Source organism: Balaenoptera ricei, chromosome 11 (genome assembly GCF_028023285.1).
Source record: "Balaenoptera ricei isolate mBalRic1 chromosome 11, mBalRic1.hap2, whole genome shotgun sequence".
In the NCBI taxonomy this organism is placed as follows: domain Eukaryota; kingdom Metazoa; phylum Chordata; class Mammalia; order Artiodactyla; family Balaenopteridae; genus Balaenoptera; species Balaenoptera ricei.
Window position 1 is genome coordinate 2,693,906 of NC_082649.1, and position 16,148 is coordinate 2,710,053.

Here is a 16,148-nt window from a genome sequence, read left to right on the forward strand (position 1 = left end):
AAGTGGTTCGGAGTTTAAAAATGCAGCCGGTGGGGCTCTGGATGGATGTCGCAGGAGAGGTGGTTTATTAAGCCAGCTGCTGGAGAAACGGTTATGAAGCGGATTTTTACCCCGCCTGTCCCCACCACAGTGACTCTCCTCCGTGACCCCCGGCGACTAGCCAGCCCCAGTCCAACGTTCCCCTCCAGCTAAGTGCTCCGAGTCTGCTGTGAGCTCAGGGAAGCCCTCGGATGAGGCCCTTTGGAAGAGGAAAGGCTTGATGATCCCAGCACAGGATTCCTGCTTTCAGCAGAGCGGTGGCCGTCACACGCACAGAACCACGTGCACGAACACACACGCCCACCCACACTTCTCTGGATCTTCGTGGTTTACTGACGGCGATTATGTTCATCCTCTCAACTCTCTGCACCACCCTTCATGGTGAGAAACAGATTTAGAGTCTTTAAGCACCTCGCCCAAGATCACACTGGGCGAGCGGTGGGGCTTGGCTTACATCCAACACCAAACCCTTCCCAGCATCTTCCCAGCTGCTGACGTGTGACACACACATGCGTGCGTGTGGACGAGAAGGCGGGTGGGCGCACAGCGAGTGTGCAGACCCTGCTTCCGGCGTGAGCAACATGACATCCCTTGGAAGACAAAACTGCATCTCTAGTTCAACTGCAGTTCTGAATTCCCAGCTATTGAGCCAAGAGAATGCACTGTTTCAGGTGACTTCAAGAAAAGACTCATTACTGATTTGCCTTCTAAACTCAACTTTTTCTACCCAATTATAATCAACACTTACTTGTTATTTTCTTGCACAGCAATGTGGATGCACTTAAGCCACTGACTTGTACGCTTAAAAACGGTTGCGATGGTAAATTTTATGTTACATACATCTTACCAAAAAAAGTAACTTTCTTTCTAAAATACTTGACATGAGGACAAGATGTATCCCTCTGGGGAAGACAGAAATTAAAACCTATGCTTGAAATGATTTAGATTACATTAATCACTAAATGGAAGTTGCTTTTGCCCCGGTTACCTCTGACCTACTGGGCGACCATTGCTCCATCCCAGGGCTGTTTCTCAATCCTCTTCTTGCATCATTGGACACTCTCATTGGCCCCTCCTTAGCGCCCTGGTTATCAGGCTATTCTGACTTTCCACTGACCACTCAGGCTACTCCTTCCCACCTCCCTCACTGGTTCCTCTTCCTCCACCCATTTATTTCTCATGTTACACAGGCTCTGGGCAAACTCAGCTATGCCGGGGCCTGTAACTGCTACCTTGATGCTGAGGACATGTGGACCTTGCTCCTGAACTTCTGAACAGCCAGTCACCTGCTAAATCAATCACCCCAGATGCCCCTAAGGCACCCCTGACTCGTCATATCTGAAACTGAAGCTGTCATCTTCCCCCGGCAAACCTGCCAGAGGAGGGGAGGGGCCGGTGGCTTCGAAATCTATAGGATTAGGAATCTGAAAGCCTGGGTTTTATTCCTCACCCCACCATTTGGAGGAAAACCTATCCAGGTGCCCAAGCTGGTCACCAGGTCCTCTCCACTCCCTTCTCCAGTCACCTAAGCTCAGGTCCCACCTCCTCAAAGTCTCTCCTTCCCCGTGGCCACAGCCTTCATCCAGGCTCTCCTTCCTCACCCAGATGCTGCAACCGCCTGCAGCTTTCAGCTTGGCCTGCTTCCTTGGTCTGCTCTCCACTGCCCCAGCCTGAGCAATCCCCCCAAAACGTGCATCTAAAACGGTACCTTTCTGCTTGAGACCCTGCAGTAGCCTGGCACTGTCCCAAGGTCACGGAGGACAGAGTCTTTTTGTGCATTGTTCCAGCCTCCTTCCCAGGCTTCACTATTCATGATTCAGCCTCTGGGCTACACCCAGCCCCTAATAACCCACATTATCCAGGATGCTCTAGGCTCCAGCTGGTCCCTAACCATTCACATTACCCAGGATGCACTAGGCTCCACCCGGCCCCTAATCACTTACATTTGCCAGGATGCACTAGACTCCAGCTGGTCCCTGATCACCCACAGTACCCAGAATGCACTAGGCTCCAGCTGGTCCCTGATCACCCACAGTACCCAGAATGCTCTAGGCTCCTCTGGCCTCTGAGTATCCACTGCAAATAGCTAACACCTACTCCCCCTGACCCTAGCAAATTCACAGCTCGGGCTTGCTTTCCGACACTCTCAGTGCAGCCGGGGCCTGGCCCTGCATCTCCCTCACTAAACTCTGAGTCCCGGTGGGCAGGAAGGTGTGTCTGCCTTTGCGTGCTCAGCCCCTGACTTAGGTACCCGGTAAGTGCTCAAGTTAATCACGGTCCCCTGGCACCTAGTAAGCCCTCGAATGCTTGCTGAGTGCATAAGTGAGGAGAAAGCAGTCCTGTTTTCACGAGAGCCACCAAAACAAAACCGAGACTCCCTGAAGCTGAGTTGCTCTGGCGTGACACAGAGGCACACGGTCGCTGAGAGCAAGCCTTCAGGGCTCTGCGTCACGGGAGTTGCGTTTCTCTCTATTCTCTCAGCCAAGATTATGGGTTTTTTTTGTCAACAGGAGTCTGGGCAAACCAGTCACGATTTCATCTCCCACAGATCCGTTTGGACGTTTTTAAAGAAGCCTGGTCTTTTTCACTTGCTTTCCAGGTGACGTTCATTTCCTCCCTTTTGTTTCAAGAGTGAAAAACAAAACAAAGTCCGTCTAACACCGCTCTCTTACTTCTCCTCAACCCCCTCTTCCAGTCGGCACAGCTTCCAGCACTGTGTCCCTTCCTGTCTTTCCAGACGAGAGAAGAAAACCCTGTGGCGTCTAACGGGATCCCTGGAACAGACCTGTGAGCCCACCTGGCAAATGTGTGGCGAGAAAGGAGGGTGCAGTGGGCAAGAAAGGCTTTCCCAGAAGTGGCGGGGGTGGGGGGGGGGTGGAGCTGTGGCCTAGAAGGCAGGGCCAAGAGCCACAGGGACGGGGACGCAGTCAACTGCTAAGCTTGCCCCCCCCCCCCACTCACCTCCCACGTCACCTCTGGCCTCAGCCCCTCAGCGCTGCAGCCTCCAGAGAGCAGCGACTCAGGCTGCCAGCGCGGGCCGGAGAAGGACACCATTCAGGGCCTAGCATCGCCGGGTTCCTGCCCTTCGTGGCCCCTGTTGAGGGCTATGAAACCCTCAGCACCGGGAGGGGCTCCTGGCTGAGCTTAGAATGAAAAGCCATGGAATGCTTAAGCAGGAAAGCACGGGGGCAGCGGTGGTTTCCACTTGGTTTTGTCGTGGCCTTATCTTGACAGCGGTAGTCAATGTTAACACCTAGAATCCACTTGTTTTTGTTTTCTACCCATTTTCTCCACAAATGGTTCCACGGGACACGCTTTGAAACCTGTGCCCTGACTTGAGAGAGAGGGAGACAGAAGCTTAGAGATAAAGCAGTTTGCTGCAGGCACAGGGTCGGTCCACCATGGAGCTCATGCTACACCTGGATCTCCTGATCTCCACATCTCTCTCCTTCCCCTTTTAGTGTGTGAGCAGCTTGTTTCAAACGAAGCCCTCACGCACCACCAGAATCCCAGTCTGGGAAACACCCAGTCCTCAGGGATGGACACAGCGTTAATAACATCCTCCACTGCGGGGGGGAAAAGGCATCCAAATACTCTCATTTTAGAACGCCAGATACCTAAATATTTTCTATTTTTTCCGCTGATTTTGAGACAGGACTCTCTTCACCAAATTCGAAACACCCAAAGGAATATGCACTTGACGCCCACTCACACGAACCTCTGTCCCAACTTCCAGCAGAAGACTGGGCATCTGGGCCTCAGTGATGCCACCAGCTGCATACCCTTCCTCTGCCCTCGTATTTCCACCTTTGACATGCAGGTGACACAACATATCCTCACATGCCCTAGAGACACACAGACATTTGCACTTTCTTCAGAGAAAAGTCTCCATATAAATGCAAGTAGCGGCTAGTACGTGAGAAGCGGGAGAGAGGTTTCATCATTTTTATTTGCAGAACTGCCACTACTCCGAGAAACACCGTCCTCGGCGGCGCTTCCTGGTTCCCTGCTGGACGACTCGGCCCTCCAGTCTCAGACCAGCCACAGGGCCCCAAGCTGTGCCACCTCAACCCCTCGGGAGGATGGGACCAACCTGCCGGAACCTCTGCCCTACGGCAGCATCCCGAGAGCGCTGGGGTTCCTGGGAGGCTTGACGGGGAAGGCAGGTGAGGGGACCAAGGCCTCGTTACCTTTCTCTCATACATCTGCTCCCTCCCTCGTCACAGTCTGCCTGTGGGTTAGGAAAGTGTTTCCCGTGAAGAAAAAGACAGATGGGGAAACCTAAGTCCGTTCTGATTTCCCAACCATGCCGTCTTGAACCTGGATCGAACCAAAACTCTTCTGAAGTTTAAAAATAAATGTTTGTCAAAGGCGCTGGGTAAACTCTGACTCACTTCCTTGGTGGACAAAGCCCTGTAGGTAGAGCTGGTCCCACCAGAACGGGGCAGTGGCTCCGAGGGTGGCGGCGGGGAAGACCCAGGCGTCCGAAGACGGGGCGGGGGGGGGGAAGAAAGAGGCAACAGATGACGATGGCCAGGCACACGTTCACGAGAAACTGTCCCTTCACCCAAACGCAGTGCCAATATTAGCTCATCAGCCAGCTGAGGTCACTTATACTGAAACTGTCCCTTCACCCCAACTCAGTGCAAATATTTGCTCATCAGCCAGCTGGGGTCACTTATACTGAAACTGTCCCTTCACCCCAACGCAGTGCCAATATTTGCTCATCAGCCAGCTGGGGTCACTTATACTGAAACTGTCCCTTCACCCCAACGCAGTGCCAATATTTGCTCATCAGCCAGCTGAGGTCACTTACACTGAAACTGTCCCTTCACCCCAACGCAGTGCCAATATTTGCTCATCAGCCAGCTGGGGTCACTTATACTGAAACTGTCCCTTCACCCCAACGCAGTGCCAATATTTGCTCATCAGCCAGCTGGGGTCACTTATACTGAAACTGTCCCTTCACCCCAACGCAGTGCCAATATTTGCTCATCAGCCAGCTGAGGTCACTTATACTGAAACTGTCCCTTCACCCCAACGCAGTGCCAATATTTGCTCATCAGCCAGCTGAGGTCACTTACACTGAAACTGTCCCTTCACCCCAACGCAGTGCCAATATTTGCTCATCAGCCAGCTGGGGTCACTTATACTGAAACTGTCCCTTCACCCCAACGCAGTGCAAATATTTGCTCATCAGCCAGCTGAGGTCACTTATACTGAAACTGTCCCTTCACCCCAACTCAGTGCAAATATTTGCTCATCAGCCAGCTGAGGTCACTTACACTGAAACTGTCCCTTCACCCCAACGCAGTGCCAATATTTGCTCATCAGCCAGCTGGGGTCACTTACACTGAAACTGTCCCTTCACCCCAACGCAGTGCAAATATTTGCTCATCAGCCAGCTGGGGTCACTTACACTGAAACTGTCCCTTCACCCAAACTCAGTGCAAATATTTGCTCATCAGCCAGCTGGGGTCACTTACACTGAAACTGACCCTTCACCCAAACTCAGTGCCAATATTTGCTCATCAGCCAGCTGGGGTCACCTATACTTGACCACACAGCTCAGTGACTCACTCCCTGGTGCCACGGTTCAGTGGACTGTCTTCTTAACGTACAGCACAGCTCTGATGCTCAGAAACCCTGTCGACTGAGATACGACCCAAGGAATATTAGTTCAGAAGAACATCAAATTATAGGAACACAGACAATCGCGAGGAAGACAGTCACGCAGCACGATGGAAATTACGCAGCCTCAGTCCAGATCCGTCATCTATCTCACGAGCTCGTGAGAACAGAACATCACCCCACCCAGAGCAAACTCAAGGTTCTCAGAGATTATTTACCAGTTAAGACTTGGCTCCTCATTTTGCAAAGTAATCAGTAACTTAGTCACCTGTGAAATTTCTGGTCACTCCTTGATTATGTGTAAAATTCGTCCAATTATGTATGCTGTCTGGGTTTGAGGAGGGTTATTATAATGAGAACATGAAGCTTTTAATTTTTCAAGGAAATTGTTCAAACAAAACAAAACAATTGTTTTGTTTTTTGGCCTAACAACAGTTAGGCCTAACAAAACAAAAACAAAAAAGTAATGTTCATTCACCCACCGTCAGTAAGGCATGGTCTCTGCTGGCAAAAAGCAGGGCTCATTACTTGCGCTCAGGGTCGGGGGAGGTTGCTAAAAGTGGGGCGGGGAAGACAGAGATCAAACGAGGAGAGAAACTCAAAAAAGTATGCTAAAATCATTCCTCTCCCCCAGGACTTTTTACATCTGATATCAAGTCAACTCAAAAAGCTATAACCTCTCGGGGCTTCTTTTAAACAAGGACACACCTTTACAAAAGCTGCATCACCGTGTCTGTGAGGTTAGGAATCCTTGTTGGAAAAAGAATTCACACCACAACAAATCACACCTGCCCGTGTTGAAAAGAGTCTATTTCTTTAGTCTCTGACAAGACTTTATTTTTCATAAACGAATAAGGAAATGTGATGCTCGCTTCTTTTCTCTGTCTGTGGTTCCCTGCTGCTGGCCCAGCTAAGTCAAGACCTTCTACCTTTTTTTTTTTTTTTTTTTTCGGGTCCAGAGCTAAAGGGCTACAATGAAGCCACCAGGGTGGCCCAAGTGTGTTTAATTATTTCAGTGTCTCGTGGGGCCTCAGAGGCGGCAGGAAGCTCGGCTGTAGCTGCCACTAACCATTCAGCATGGCTCGCTGTCTCTGGCTCCTGCCAACATGCTTACAGGTACAGACTCCTGGGAAGATGCCAACCGTCTCCAGTTTATGTCCTAATTACACAACCACATCTCCTTCTGGTGAGCCGAAGGAAACTAAAGTTTCAAGGAGAGAGTCTTTCACTGGAATGTACCTTAGACAAATTCCAAAACAGGAAAAACCTTAAGCGGCCTTGCACGTAAAAGCACAAAACCTTCACATGTCAGTATCACGTCTCAAAAAGAAGAGTCCACCTTCATGGCAAGCTCCGCAAGAAACGAAGTCGGCAAAAATCATGACTCTCCCTTCTTACAATGCCAAGAACCTGCAAGGCTGAAAAAACAACGATATCCAGGTCTCTTCTGAGAAAATTCAGACCTTTCCAGCAGATGCATTAAGTAAGCTAAAAACCTGCCAGTTGAAGGGGGAGAAAATGTCAGGACCGTAAAAAATGTATCTTCCAAATAATCAACCTCCCCAACGTAAAAACTTTTCTTTAGAGTCAAGAAATACTTCGACCCTGTGACCAGGGTTATGAAGAATTTCCTTTAAGCAAAACAAATTCCCAAGCATTCACTAAGCATATATACTAGTGTATAACATGTTAGCAAGCACACTAATCAGGAAATTCAGAGTCACCTGCGCTACGGACTGAGAGCTGGTCTCTTAAATTCTCGTCACCAGCCTGCCTTCTCCCAAGATTGCCAGAGCCAGAGGGGCTACCCCAGCCCAGCACACAGCACACCCACCCCAATGCTGTCTGCCCGTTACAACTCTATTTCCTTTTATGAGTCTCCTTTCCCAAACTTAGCTTTCCTGATTTACGCTGTTTAAATATTATCTCAACGAACTCCAAGTAATCATTTATATCGTTTTGCTTTATTTTAATTTTGCTATATCAGATATCGTTATTAACTCGGACAACGGGCCACTGGTGGATATTTGGAAATTTTCATTGCAATGGTATTCGTTCTGACGTTTGACTCATAATCCCAATCTAAGAAAACATAACTATTTATTTACGCCTTGCTTCATTTCCAAGAAAACTTAAGACTGTGTGCAGAAATCCATATAATAAAATAATACTTAAATTATGGAGACAGGAAAATGGGACAAAGGAGAAATGAAAACAGAAAATTTCAAATAAAACTAGGAGAGAGGCCAGCATTTAAAGCTCAGCTTGTCAAGCCCACACACATACTAGATCAGATTCTAAGCTTTCCAAGCTTCCCAGCGTCAGTGGAAAGAGAGAGAATCACTTATCAGTGGCTAAAATATGACAGCCCACTGGTCAAATCTGGCCACCATCTGCCTCTAAACAAAGTCCTACTGGAACATGGCCACATCTAATCATTTACATATTACTTATGGCTGCTTTCAGGATACGACGGCAGATCTGAGTAGCTGCAACAGAATAAAATATTTACTACCTGTCCCTTTACAGAAAAAAGTTTGCAGATGCCTGGGTTACATGATCTGTGCCGGTAAGATAACAGCAAAGCCGTCTCCCGGGATAAGCACGCTCTTCGTATGGTTCTGAAGTATGTCAGAGAACGTTCTACTATAAAGAGCTCACTGTGTAAACTCATGAAAAAACAGCCTTAGCTTCATTTTTCACAGTACATACAGCAACAGATTTCACAGGGACAATGGCGATTCTATGTGAGGCTGAAATGATGCCGTTTGGGGGAAATTCTCTCCAGGTCTGGCTGAGTTCAGGGGAGTCTGCAGAGATGGCCAGGGCCGGCCACCCCCTGCCCTCCTTCCTTATCACAGGCCGGCAGGGTTAACAGGTCAGGCTCCTCTCCCGCTGGGCCCCAAGGGTCCCGCCAGGTCCTCTGAGGTCTCTGCCAGCAGTTGGCATGCAAGATAAAACCGATATGTCAGCTTTGCTTTAAGGCTCTTTTCCGTGAACATTCTCTCCACGGAATGTGGTTAAGTACCGGGGTGGTGAGATGGAGGTTATTTCTCTGCTAAGTGTCTGAAGCGCAGCTGTTCCATTCTGCCAGCGTGCAGAGCCGTCCCTGGGAACAGCGTCCTCGAGGAAGCAAAGGACGGATGTCCTCCTGGGGGAACCGGAGCCCCGCGGGGATGGCGGCCTGGAGAGCAGACGCCCACGCACCTGAACCAACATGGGGCCAGGGGGCCTGAGAGCAGGGCCCAGACCCTCCTCCAGAACGAGCGCGAGAGCCGCTGCTCTGCACAGACGGACGGGTGGGCAGGGATGGAGAACGGCCCAGGCTCCTTGAGTGGAAGCGCTCAGGCCCACCCCGCCCATGACGTCTGTTCAAAGAAACACACCCTCCGAACAGACATCACCTCGACCCACTGCCCTGGAACACGTACGTTCCTTAAGAACCCCCAAGAGCAAGGGTTCCAAAATAAATGCAAATAACCTGGAAACGGTGATTTCTAGGAAACCACAATTCAATTCAGTGTCAGAAGAAGATAACAGAACTGTCAACAGTGACTTTAGGAGAACACGTCTGTAGCCCTTTTATTCTCTGTGGTTATAAAGCTACGTCATAATCGACTATAGTTCTGTTCTCTACAGTGAGGGAACAAAATCGAGGCTATCTAAAAGTGTTATTTAAAGGGATCATAGACTAAACTAAGAGAGCCGTACTGTAAGATAATCAGAGCTATCCTTATTGACCCCACTGGAAACTGCTACTTAGTCTATCCTGCCTATGTTGTCAAAGAGAAAGAAAAAGAAAACATGTCATAAATCATCTTACATTAGTCCTAACAGTTCTTTCCACACTGTGATTAAAAAGTATAAAACTAGAAAATAAGTAAACACCTAAAACCTTCCTTCTTCTTGTGGGCTTGTGGCCCTGTGCTAGGAACCACCAACTACAAAGAAGTGAGACAACCATCCTTGACAGGAGAGTTAAAAGGGCCACAAACACGATGGAAATTTTCTTCACCCTGAAGAGACTGCCGTTTGCTCTCCCAGCACCAGTGTTTAGGGTTCAGGTCCAGAGCACTTAAGCCACATGGGGAGGTGAGAAGCCTGGACCTGGCGCAGTCTTAAAGACAAAAAGACAAGAAACACTCTTGAGGAGTCCCTCAGAACACTGAGCCCGGACCAAACTGGAGCAGGCACTTGGTATGCTCTTCTGGAACCAAGCGCAGGGATGCCCAGATACGTCCAGGTTTGGCAGTGCACGGAACGTGAGCACAGAACATCCCGGGGGAAAGCAGAAGCCCGTCCATGCCCACTGCGGGCCGATCCCCACTTCTCCGGGCCACGATGCAGCCCCCCACGTCCTCCGACGGGCCCTGAGCCTGAGCTGGAGCTCGGGCTGAAGGGAGGGTTAGAGACGCAACGTGGGAACAAGTGTTTTCACAGCAGATGAGGCCTGTGGTCCGCACCTCCAGAAGCTGCTGCCTCCACAGCCCGCCCCCCCGCCTCCCCGCATCGCAGCACTCAGCGGCCACACGTCCCCTCATTTCTTCAAGACCCGCCGTGAAGGCTCCTACTTACGTAGTGCGTACAGGGTGAGAATCACTCCAGCCAGGCAGAATCCTTCAAAGAACCTGAGTGTGCTGAACATGGTCACGTTCACAGACAGCGCCACGGTCAGTCCAAAGACGAGGATGAAGATGACGGAGAAGAGCAGCACGGGCCGCCGGCCGAACCTGCACGCGGACAGGGACACGGTTAGCCGTCACCGCCGGGTGGGGCCGCAGGGCGGACGCCACGGCATCCCTGGGACCGCCGGCGCTCGCTGGGTGCTGGATGAGCACCGCACCGAGTCTGTATCCCTCCTGGACCCACCCGGGGAGGCCCAGGGGTAGAAGGTCCCCGGGGGATATGCACGCACCCGCTCGACTTGTCGATTAGGGAACACAGGTCAAGAGTACCGCACAACAACAGACGAGGGACGGGAACCACGTCCTGTTGTCGAGTCTGTTCCCAAGTACATGGGAGATAATTCAACACAATCAATAATACCTTCCCCACACACCAACCTTGACACGCCCAACATTCAATGTCTTCAGAAGCTGCTGACCTTTGGAAGTGGCTCCAGGGTCAACACAGACCCCGGGCAAGTGGCTTCAAGTCGTTTCTCTGGGCTGTTAACTAGCCTGGCCCGACCTTACCCGTGGCCCGGTGGAGCCAAGGGCCAAGCCGGCTGCCGACTGGTTTCAACTATATGATGAGAAGAAAATTTAAGGGATCACAGGCTAAACTAAGGTAGCCTGGCCTGTACACAAGGGGTGCGGACCCGAAAGTGAAGCCCCCAGGGGCCCATCCTCTGCATCTCGGGAAAGGGCAGCGCGCAGCCTGGGCTGGTGGGCCGCAGCGCCAGCCGGTGAGAGCTCGGTGACCACCAGGGGCGATGTGCTTCTAGGCGTGGCCCGGGGGGGAGCGGGGAGCGGTGGCCCATTGGGACGGGGAGGCCCTTGTTCTCCATCCCTCCCAAGCTAACCTGCCACGTGTCCCAAATAAAGCAGAACCCTCCACCACACAGATGAATGTGACACAGCCAGAGTGAACTGGAAGGAAAGCTCACAGAGCAACTGGACCCCATCTGCCAAGGGAACAAAGTCCACGCCTGGTACCCCAAACACCTAGACTTAGGACAAGGCACCCACCTAGGAGCAAAATGCCCAGAAAGGGCAAACGGAGAGAAATGGAGAGTAGATTCGTGGTTGTCTAGGGCTGGGGTGAGAATGGCAGTGACGACAAATGGGCAGGAGATGGAAATGTTGTAGACTCAGCATGTGGTGTGACTGCATAACCCTGCAAATATACTAAAACTCACTGAATTGGGGACTTAAAATGGGGGAGCTTTATGGTATGTAAATTATCTCTCAATAAAGCTGCTTTTGAAAAAAGCAATACTCAGCAGTGCACGGCCTTGCCCTGTGCAGGAGATGGATGTAATTTCTAGAAACTCTGGGGGCTGGAACCACAGGACACAATTTCATTCAGAATCCCTTAGGCTTCTGGGCATCTGCATCAGTCACTTTGGTTTAGAGAAAGGGGGCCAAGGCTGCGAGCTCAACGCAACGCAAGTCAACCTTCTTATCGAGATTTAGCCATTACCTCCCTTGACTTGTGCTGGGGTCACTAAGCCCTTATCAGCAAAGACTCTATAGGTAGTTTGGTCCAAACCCAACCCGTTTACAGAAATAAATTTAAGCATGGCTTAGTTGGGTCTCCTGAAATGAAGGAAAACAAAGTCTAACTTACCCGTTCTTGTTTACCTCGACTTCCCTTCTCTGTAACATGGGGCTAACCGTCCTGCATCGCAGTGTGTTGGGATCACTAACAGGGATGACGGACAGGGCACCAAGCAGCTCGTGGGTCCCCTTCCCGCGTCCTGCGTCCCTGTCGCCCACCAGACATGGTCTGCCCTGTCCTGACACTTTAGGAAAGATCCTGGATTTTTTCTTTTAACTTGTAGAAATGATTCTAAATCTTTCCCTCCCAAATGGTTGCTAAAATCATTAAGCGAATTAATTAGGATTAGGAACTGTGGGACAAACATGGTCCTCAGAGCCAGAGCCCCCGGCCCCGAATCCAGGCTCCCTGAGGAAGGATGGAATCTTGAGGAAGACCAGCCTCCGTCAAACAAGCCTTGTGCTTTCTTCAGGAAGGGCCGTCGGGTACAGACACGTGCAAGTGATTTAGAAAGCACTGGAGTTCAAGTGCGCACCGGCTGCCCCAGAGCTGGGGCCCTCCCCCACCAGATGACCGGTAAAATCGCACCCCCAGATCTGTGATGCAGAGCCTTTGCAGTCAGGATCTGTGATGCGCAGAATAACGGCCTCGGGGGTGCCCCGGTCCTAATCCTCAGACCCTGTGACTGTGTCACCTCTCACGGCAAAAGGGGCTGCACAGACGTGACGAAGGTGAAGGGCCTGAGGTGAGGTGACTGTCCAGGTGGGTCCAATCTAAGGACCCGGAGAGCCTGTCCTTGCAGGGAACCAGAGAGATGACCTTGTGAAAAGGACCTGACCAGCCACCTCGGGCTCGGAAACTAGAAGTGGGCCGGGAGCCAAGGAACGCGAGAAGGTGGAGAAAGCAAGGAAGTGAATTCTCTCCTAGCACCCCCAGAGGGGTACTGCAGCCCTGCGGGCACCCTGAGTTCAGCCTGGCGCCAACTACAGGACCGTAAGTTAGCTCAGCCAAGCCACCAAGTGCCTGGTAACTGTGACAGCAGCCCCAGAGAAATACGACGGGGTCTCAACGGGACACAGGTGTCCCGCTCAAACGGAGGACTCCAAGGAGATTTTAATGGAGGGATTATTCACAAAAGGGTGGGCAAGCTGGGAGAGAAAGCTGGGGCTCCTGACAGCAGGGAGCGGGGGGAAGGACAGTCCGGAGCTCAGAGACGGGGTGCAGGGGGCCCCTGACTGATGGTAACTCTACAGAGACCAAGCAGGGGAGGGAAATGCCGTCCCCTCGCTGTCCCCTCCCTCAGATCTCCAGCCGGTGCTCCCCCCCCGCCCTCCGCCACCCCCGCCCTCCGCCCCGCTGGCCAGGCTCAGCCGGGAGCCAGAGGGCAAGAAGGCCTGCGGTGCAGCCCATAAAGGCAGCCTCCCGGGACCGGCTGGATGAGAAATTCAGGATGTCCAGCAAAAGACCCAGTAAGGAGCGGGGACGAGGTCATCGGGCGAGAGCCGCTGACCCTGACCGGGCCAGTCCTCCTCTTCCATCTAAACTATCGCGTGACGTGACAGCACATACTGTCCAGTCCCAGATAGAACGTGTGCGGAAAACAGTCACTTTATAAAGTTTTCTTAGACGCTGACTGCGGTCTTAGCTTAACCTACGACTTGATCAACTTCCCTACACGGCCGTGAAACGGTGCCAAGGGCTGTGAAATCTGGACTTCCCTCTACATGTGTTTATCTCCTTTGAAGCAAGGCTCTAGCAGGGAGTAAAATGCCAAAAATAAATCAGGCAAGGGTGGAAAACACCAAACTTTCAAACTGGAACTGAGGCCCACTCAACATGTGCAGAAAGCCCCAGCACAAGCTGCCTGCCCTGACCTCCCGGTGCCCCTTGCCCACCCACCGCGACCTTGGTGAAGCGGCCACGGCATCAGACTCTGGCTGCTCGCCAAGGAAGACCCCAAACTCTCCTGTCTTCTGTCCCCAGGCCTGGCGTGCGGTCAGGGAGGCCAAACGGCATGGATGGGCAAGAAGTAAGAAACCACAAAACCACGTCTAAACAATTTAAACCATCACAGATCTGTTGGTCGAAGTCCGTATTTACTTCCCCTATTAAATCTCTCAGGAATCAGGACACTAAAACCTCCGTCAAGTCCGTGTTTTTAGAAAGAAGTGACATGGTTATATTACTATAGCTTTCCCCACCTATTTCAATGCAGGTTTCTAGGAAACAAAAGTCCTTGTGGTTAAAACACTGGGATTAGAGTATCTTTTAGGTCAGTACAGCTCACTCTGAAGACCTTTAAGCTCAAGTATTTGGTTTAAAAAAAAACAAACCCCAAACCCTCGCCCTTTCCCCGCCTCCACCCCCCAAGAAAAGCCACCACCAAACCCCATGCGAGGGCGGGCTGTGGGTTTCCGGAGATCACTGACAGCGTCTCTGTTACCATCTCCAGGGAGTATGTCCTTAAGAAGCACTTCCAAACGATGATTAAGCAAATTCTGAACACTCAGGAAATCACACTTCATGTTAATGCAAGGAACTCCCAAACAGGCGCTAGCTTTGGGGAAGAAAGTTCTAGAACCTGAAAGGGGCCTCCCTGGGCTCCCCCGCCGCTCTGCCCCCGCAGGCGCTCTCTGGGGCACCAGCCAGCTGTCTACACCCGTGGAGCCGGGCTCTGGGGCCACCACCAGCTTAGTCTCAAATCCTGGCTCTCCGACCTAAAAGCCGAGTGAACCTGGGGATTTTACTTAAACGTCCGTGCTTCCGTTTCTCCACCGTGAGACAGGGGTAACAACAGTACCTTCCTAACGGGGTGCTGTGAGGATGGGATGTCCTAATCCACGGAGACACTCAGCACAGTGCCCGGCAACGGCAGGCAGTCAGTAAGTGAGGGGTGCTACCACTGTCGCTGTTATTATTACCATGACTACCCCCCATCGCCCTCCGACCAACCTGTCACTTCACCCTGAACCACACACCTGGCCCCTGACCCACCCAAGTAAAGCGTATTCATTCTCGCCTCTGGTCACCGCCCCTCTGCCTGCACCGCCCAGCCATTACCCACATGCTGCCCACTTTTCAAGGTCCAGCTCCCCGTGGACCCGCACAGGCATCTGCTGGCCAAGCCGACTACAAGGACTGCCCCTCTCTAAGATCTGTGCGGCATTCAGGGCGCTCACGGGCACAGCCCCACCGTCCAGTTCTCAGGGGTCAAGAGAGTCCGGCGTGTCCTCTCCCCATCTTTTGACGCCTCTTGTATACCCACCCGCTCAGGGCCCAGCCCATAAAGCCTCGAAGCCACGTCCCCAGGCTCTTCCTAACCGCACTCTGACGGTCAGGAGGAGATGGGCTTGCAGGCTGCGAGCTGGTTTTGCTAGATTCTAGCAGCCGGGGAATTGCAATGAATTTAAATTCTCACTTCAAAAGGGTCTGCTCTGTGCACCGGCCAATTCTTTTCATTCTGAATTCTGCAGGTGGCAGCTACAGGCTTCTGCTGTGGCACCAGCACCAGGGCAGAGGAGAGCCTCGGTCACGGTGAGCTCACACCGACCGTGCCCCGTGAGGCAGCAGAGGCTCGCTGTGGCTCCCGGGTTTGTGCGGCGGGCGTGTGGGTACTTACCAGTCAGCAACGCATCCAGTTATCAGGTAGCCAAAGATTAATCCAACCAGTAAGGAGAACTTAGCGACATGGACCTTCCAGGCATTATCACACACAAGATCCCACTAGAGAGGGGCAAATAGAAAACAGATCAGAGAGAAACACACACAGAGGCCACTTGTCAATCATAAGGGCAACACATAACTGCGCTCAGGGTCATGATACCCTTTACAGGCTGTGTCACACATACCGCTAAGAGTCTCTTCAATGTTTTTGAAAATCCAACAATGAGAAATATAATCTGCCCACAGAAGGCGGTGTAATGTTTTAGCCCGGGACAGAGGATAAAAGTCTGCAGGGTCTCACACCCCCCATGACATCTGTGGATGAGTCTTTCCTCCATCCTGCCACCACAGGCCGGGCATCCCCCATCACTGGCACAGCTGTCACGCGGCCCTGCAGGTGGAAAGCCCCTGCCAGCTTTTTGCACGGGGTATCACAGTAACACGAGGAAATTAAAAGCAACCTCTGTGTTTCCATCCCAAAAAACTCCCCAAACTTTATAAGTCGTCTTAAAATAAGAGGGTTAGCAGTAAATACTGAAATATCAACTTTAACTAAGCATTCTTACTTTTTTTCCTCATCAATGTCCCTTGTG

The 16,148-nt window shown here is 51.6% G+C and overlaps 1 protein-coding gene across 8 annotated transcripts in view; it reads right to left on the reverse strand.

Moving 5' to 3' along the window:
- Positions 1-16,148, reverse strand: part of SLC22A23 (solute carrier family 22 member 23) — a 152,310-nt gene that overhangs the window by 101,466 nt on the left and 34,696 nt on the right. For 6 of the 8 annotated variants that reach the window (XM_059937816.1, XM_059937817.1, XM_059937819.1 and 3 more), the window contains exons 2-3: positions 15,512-15,615; positions 10,246-10,400 (exon numbers count right to left, since the gene is read on the reverse strand). The exons of 1 other annotated variant lie outside the window; for it this stretch is intronic. In XM_059937816.1, coding sequence (XP_059793799.1) covers positions 10,246-10,400; positions 15,512-15,615 — 259 coding nt within the window. The remainder of the gene's footprint in view (positions 1-10,245; positions 10,401-15,511; positions 15,616-16,148) is intronic. One more of the 8 variants, XM_059937820.1, reaches the window with a different exon arrangement.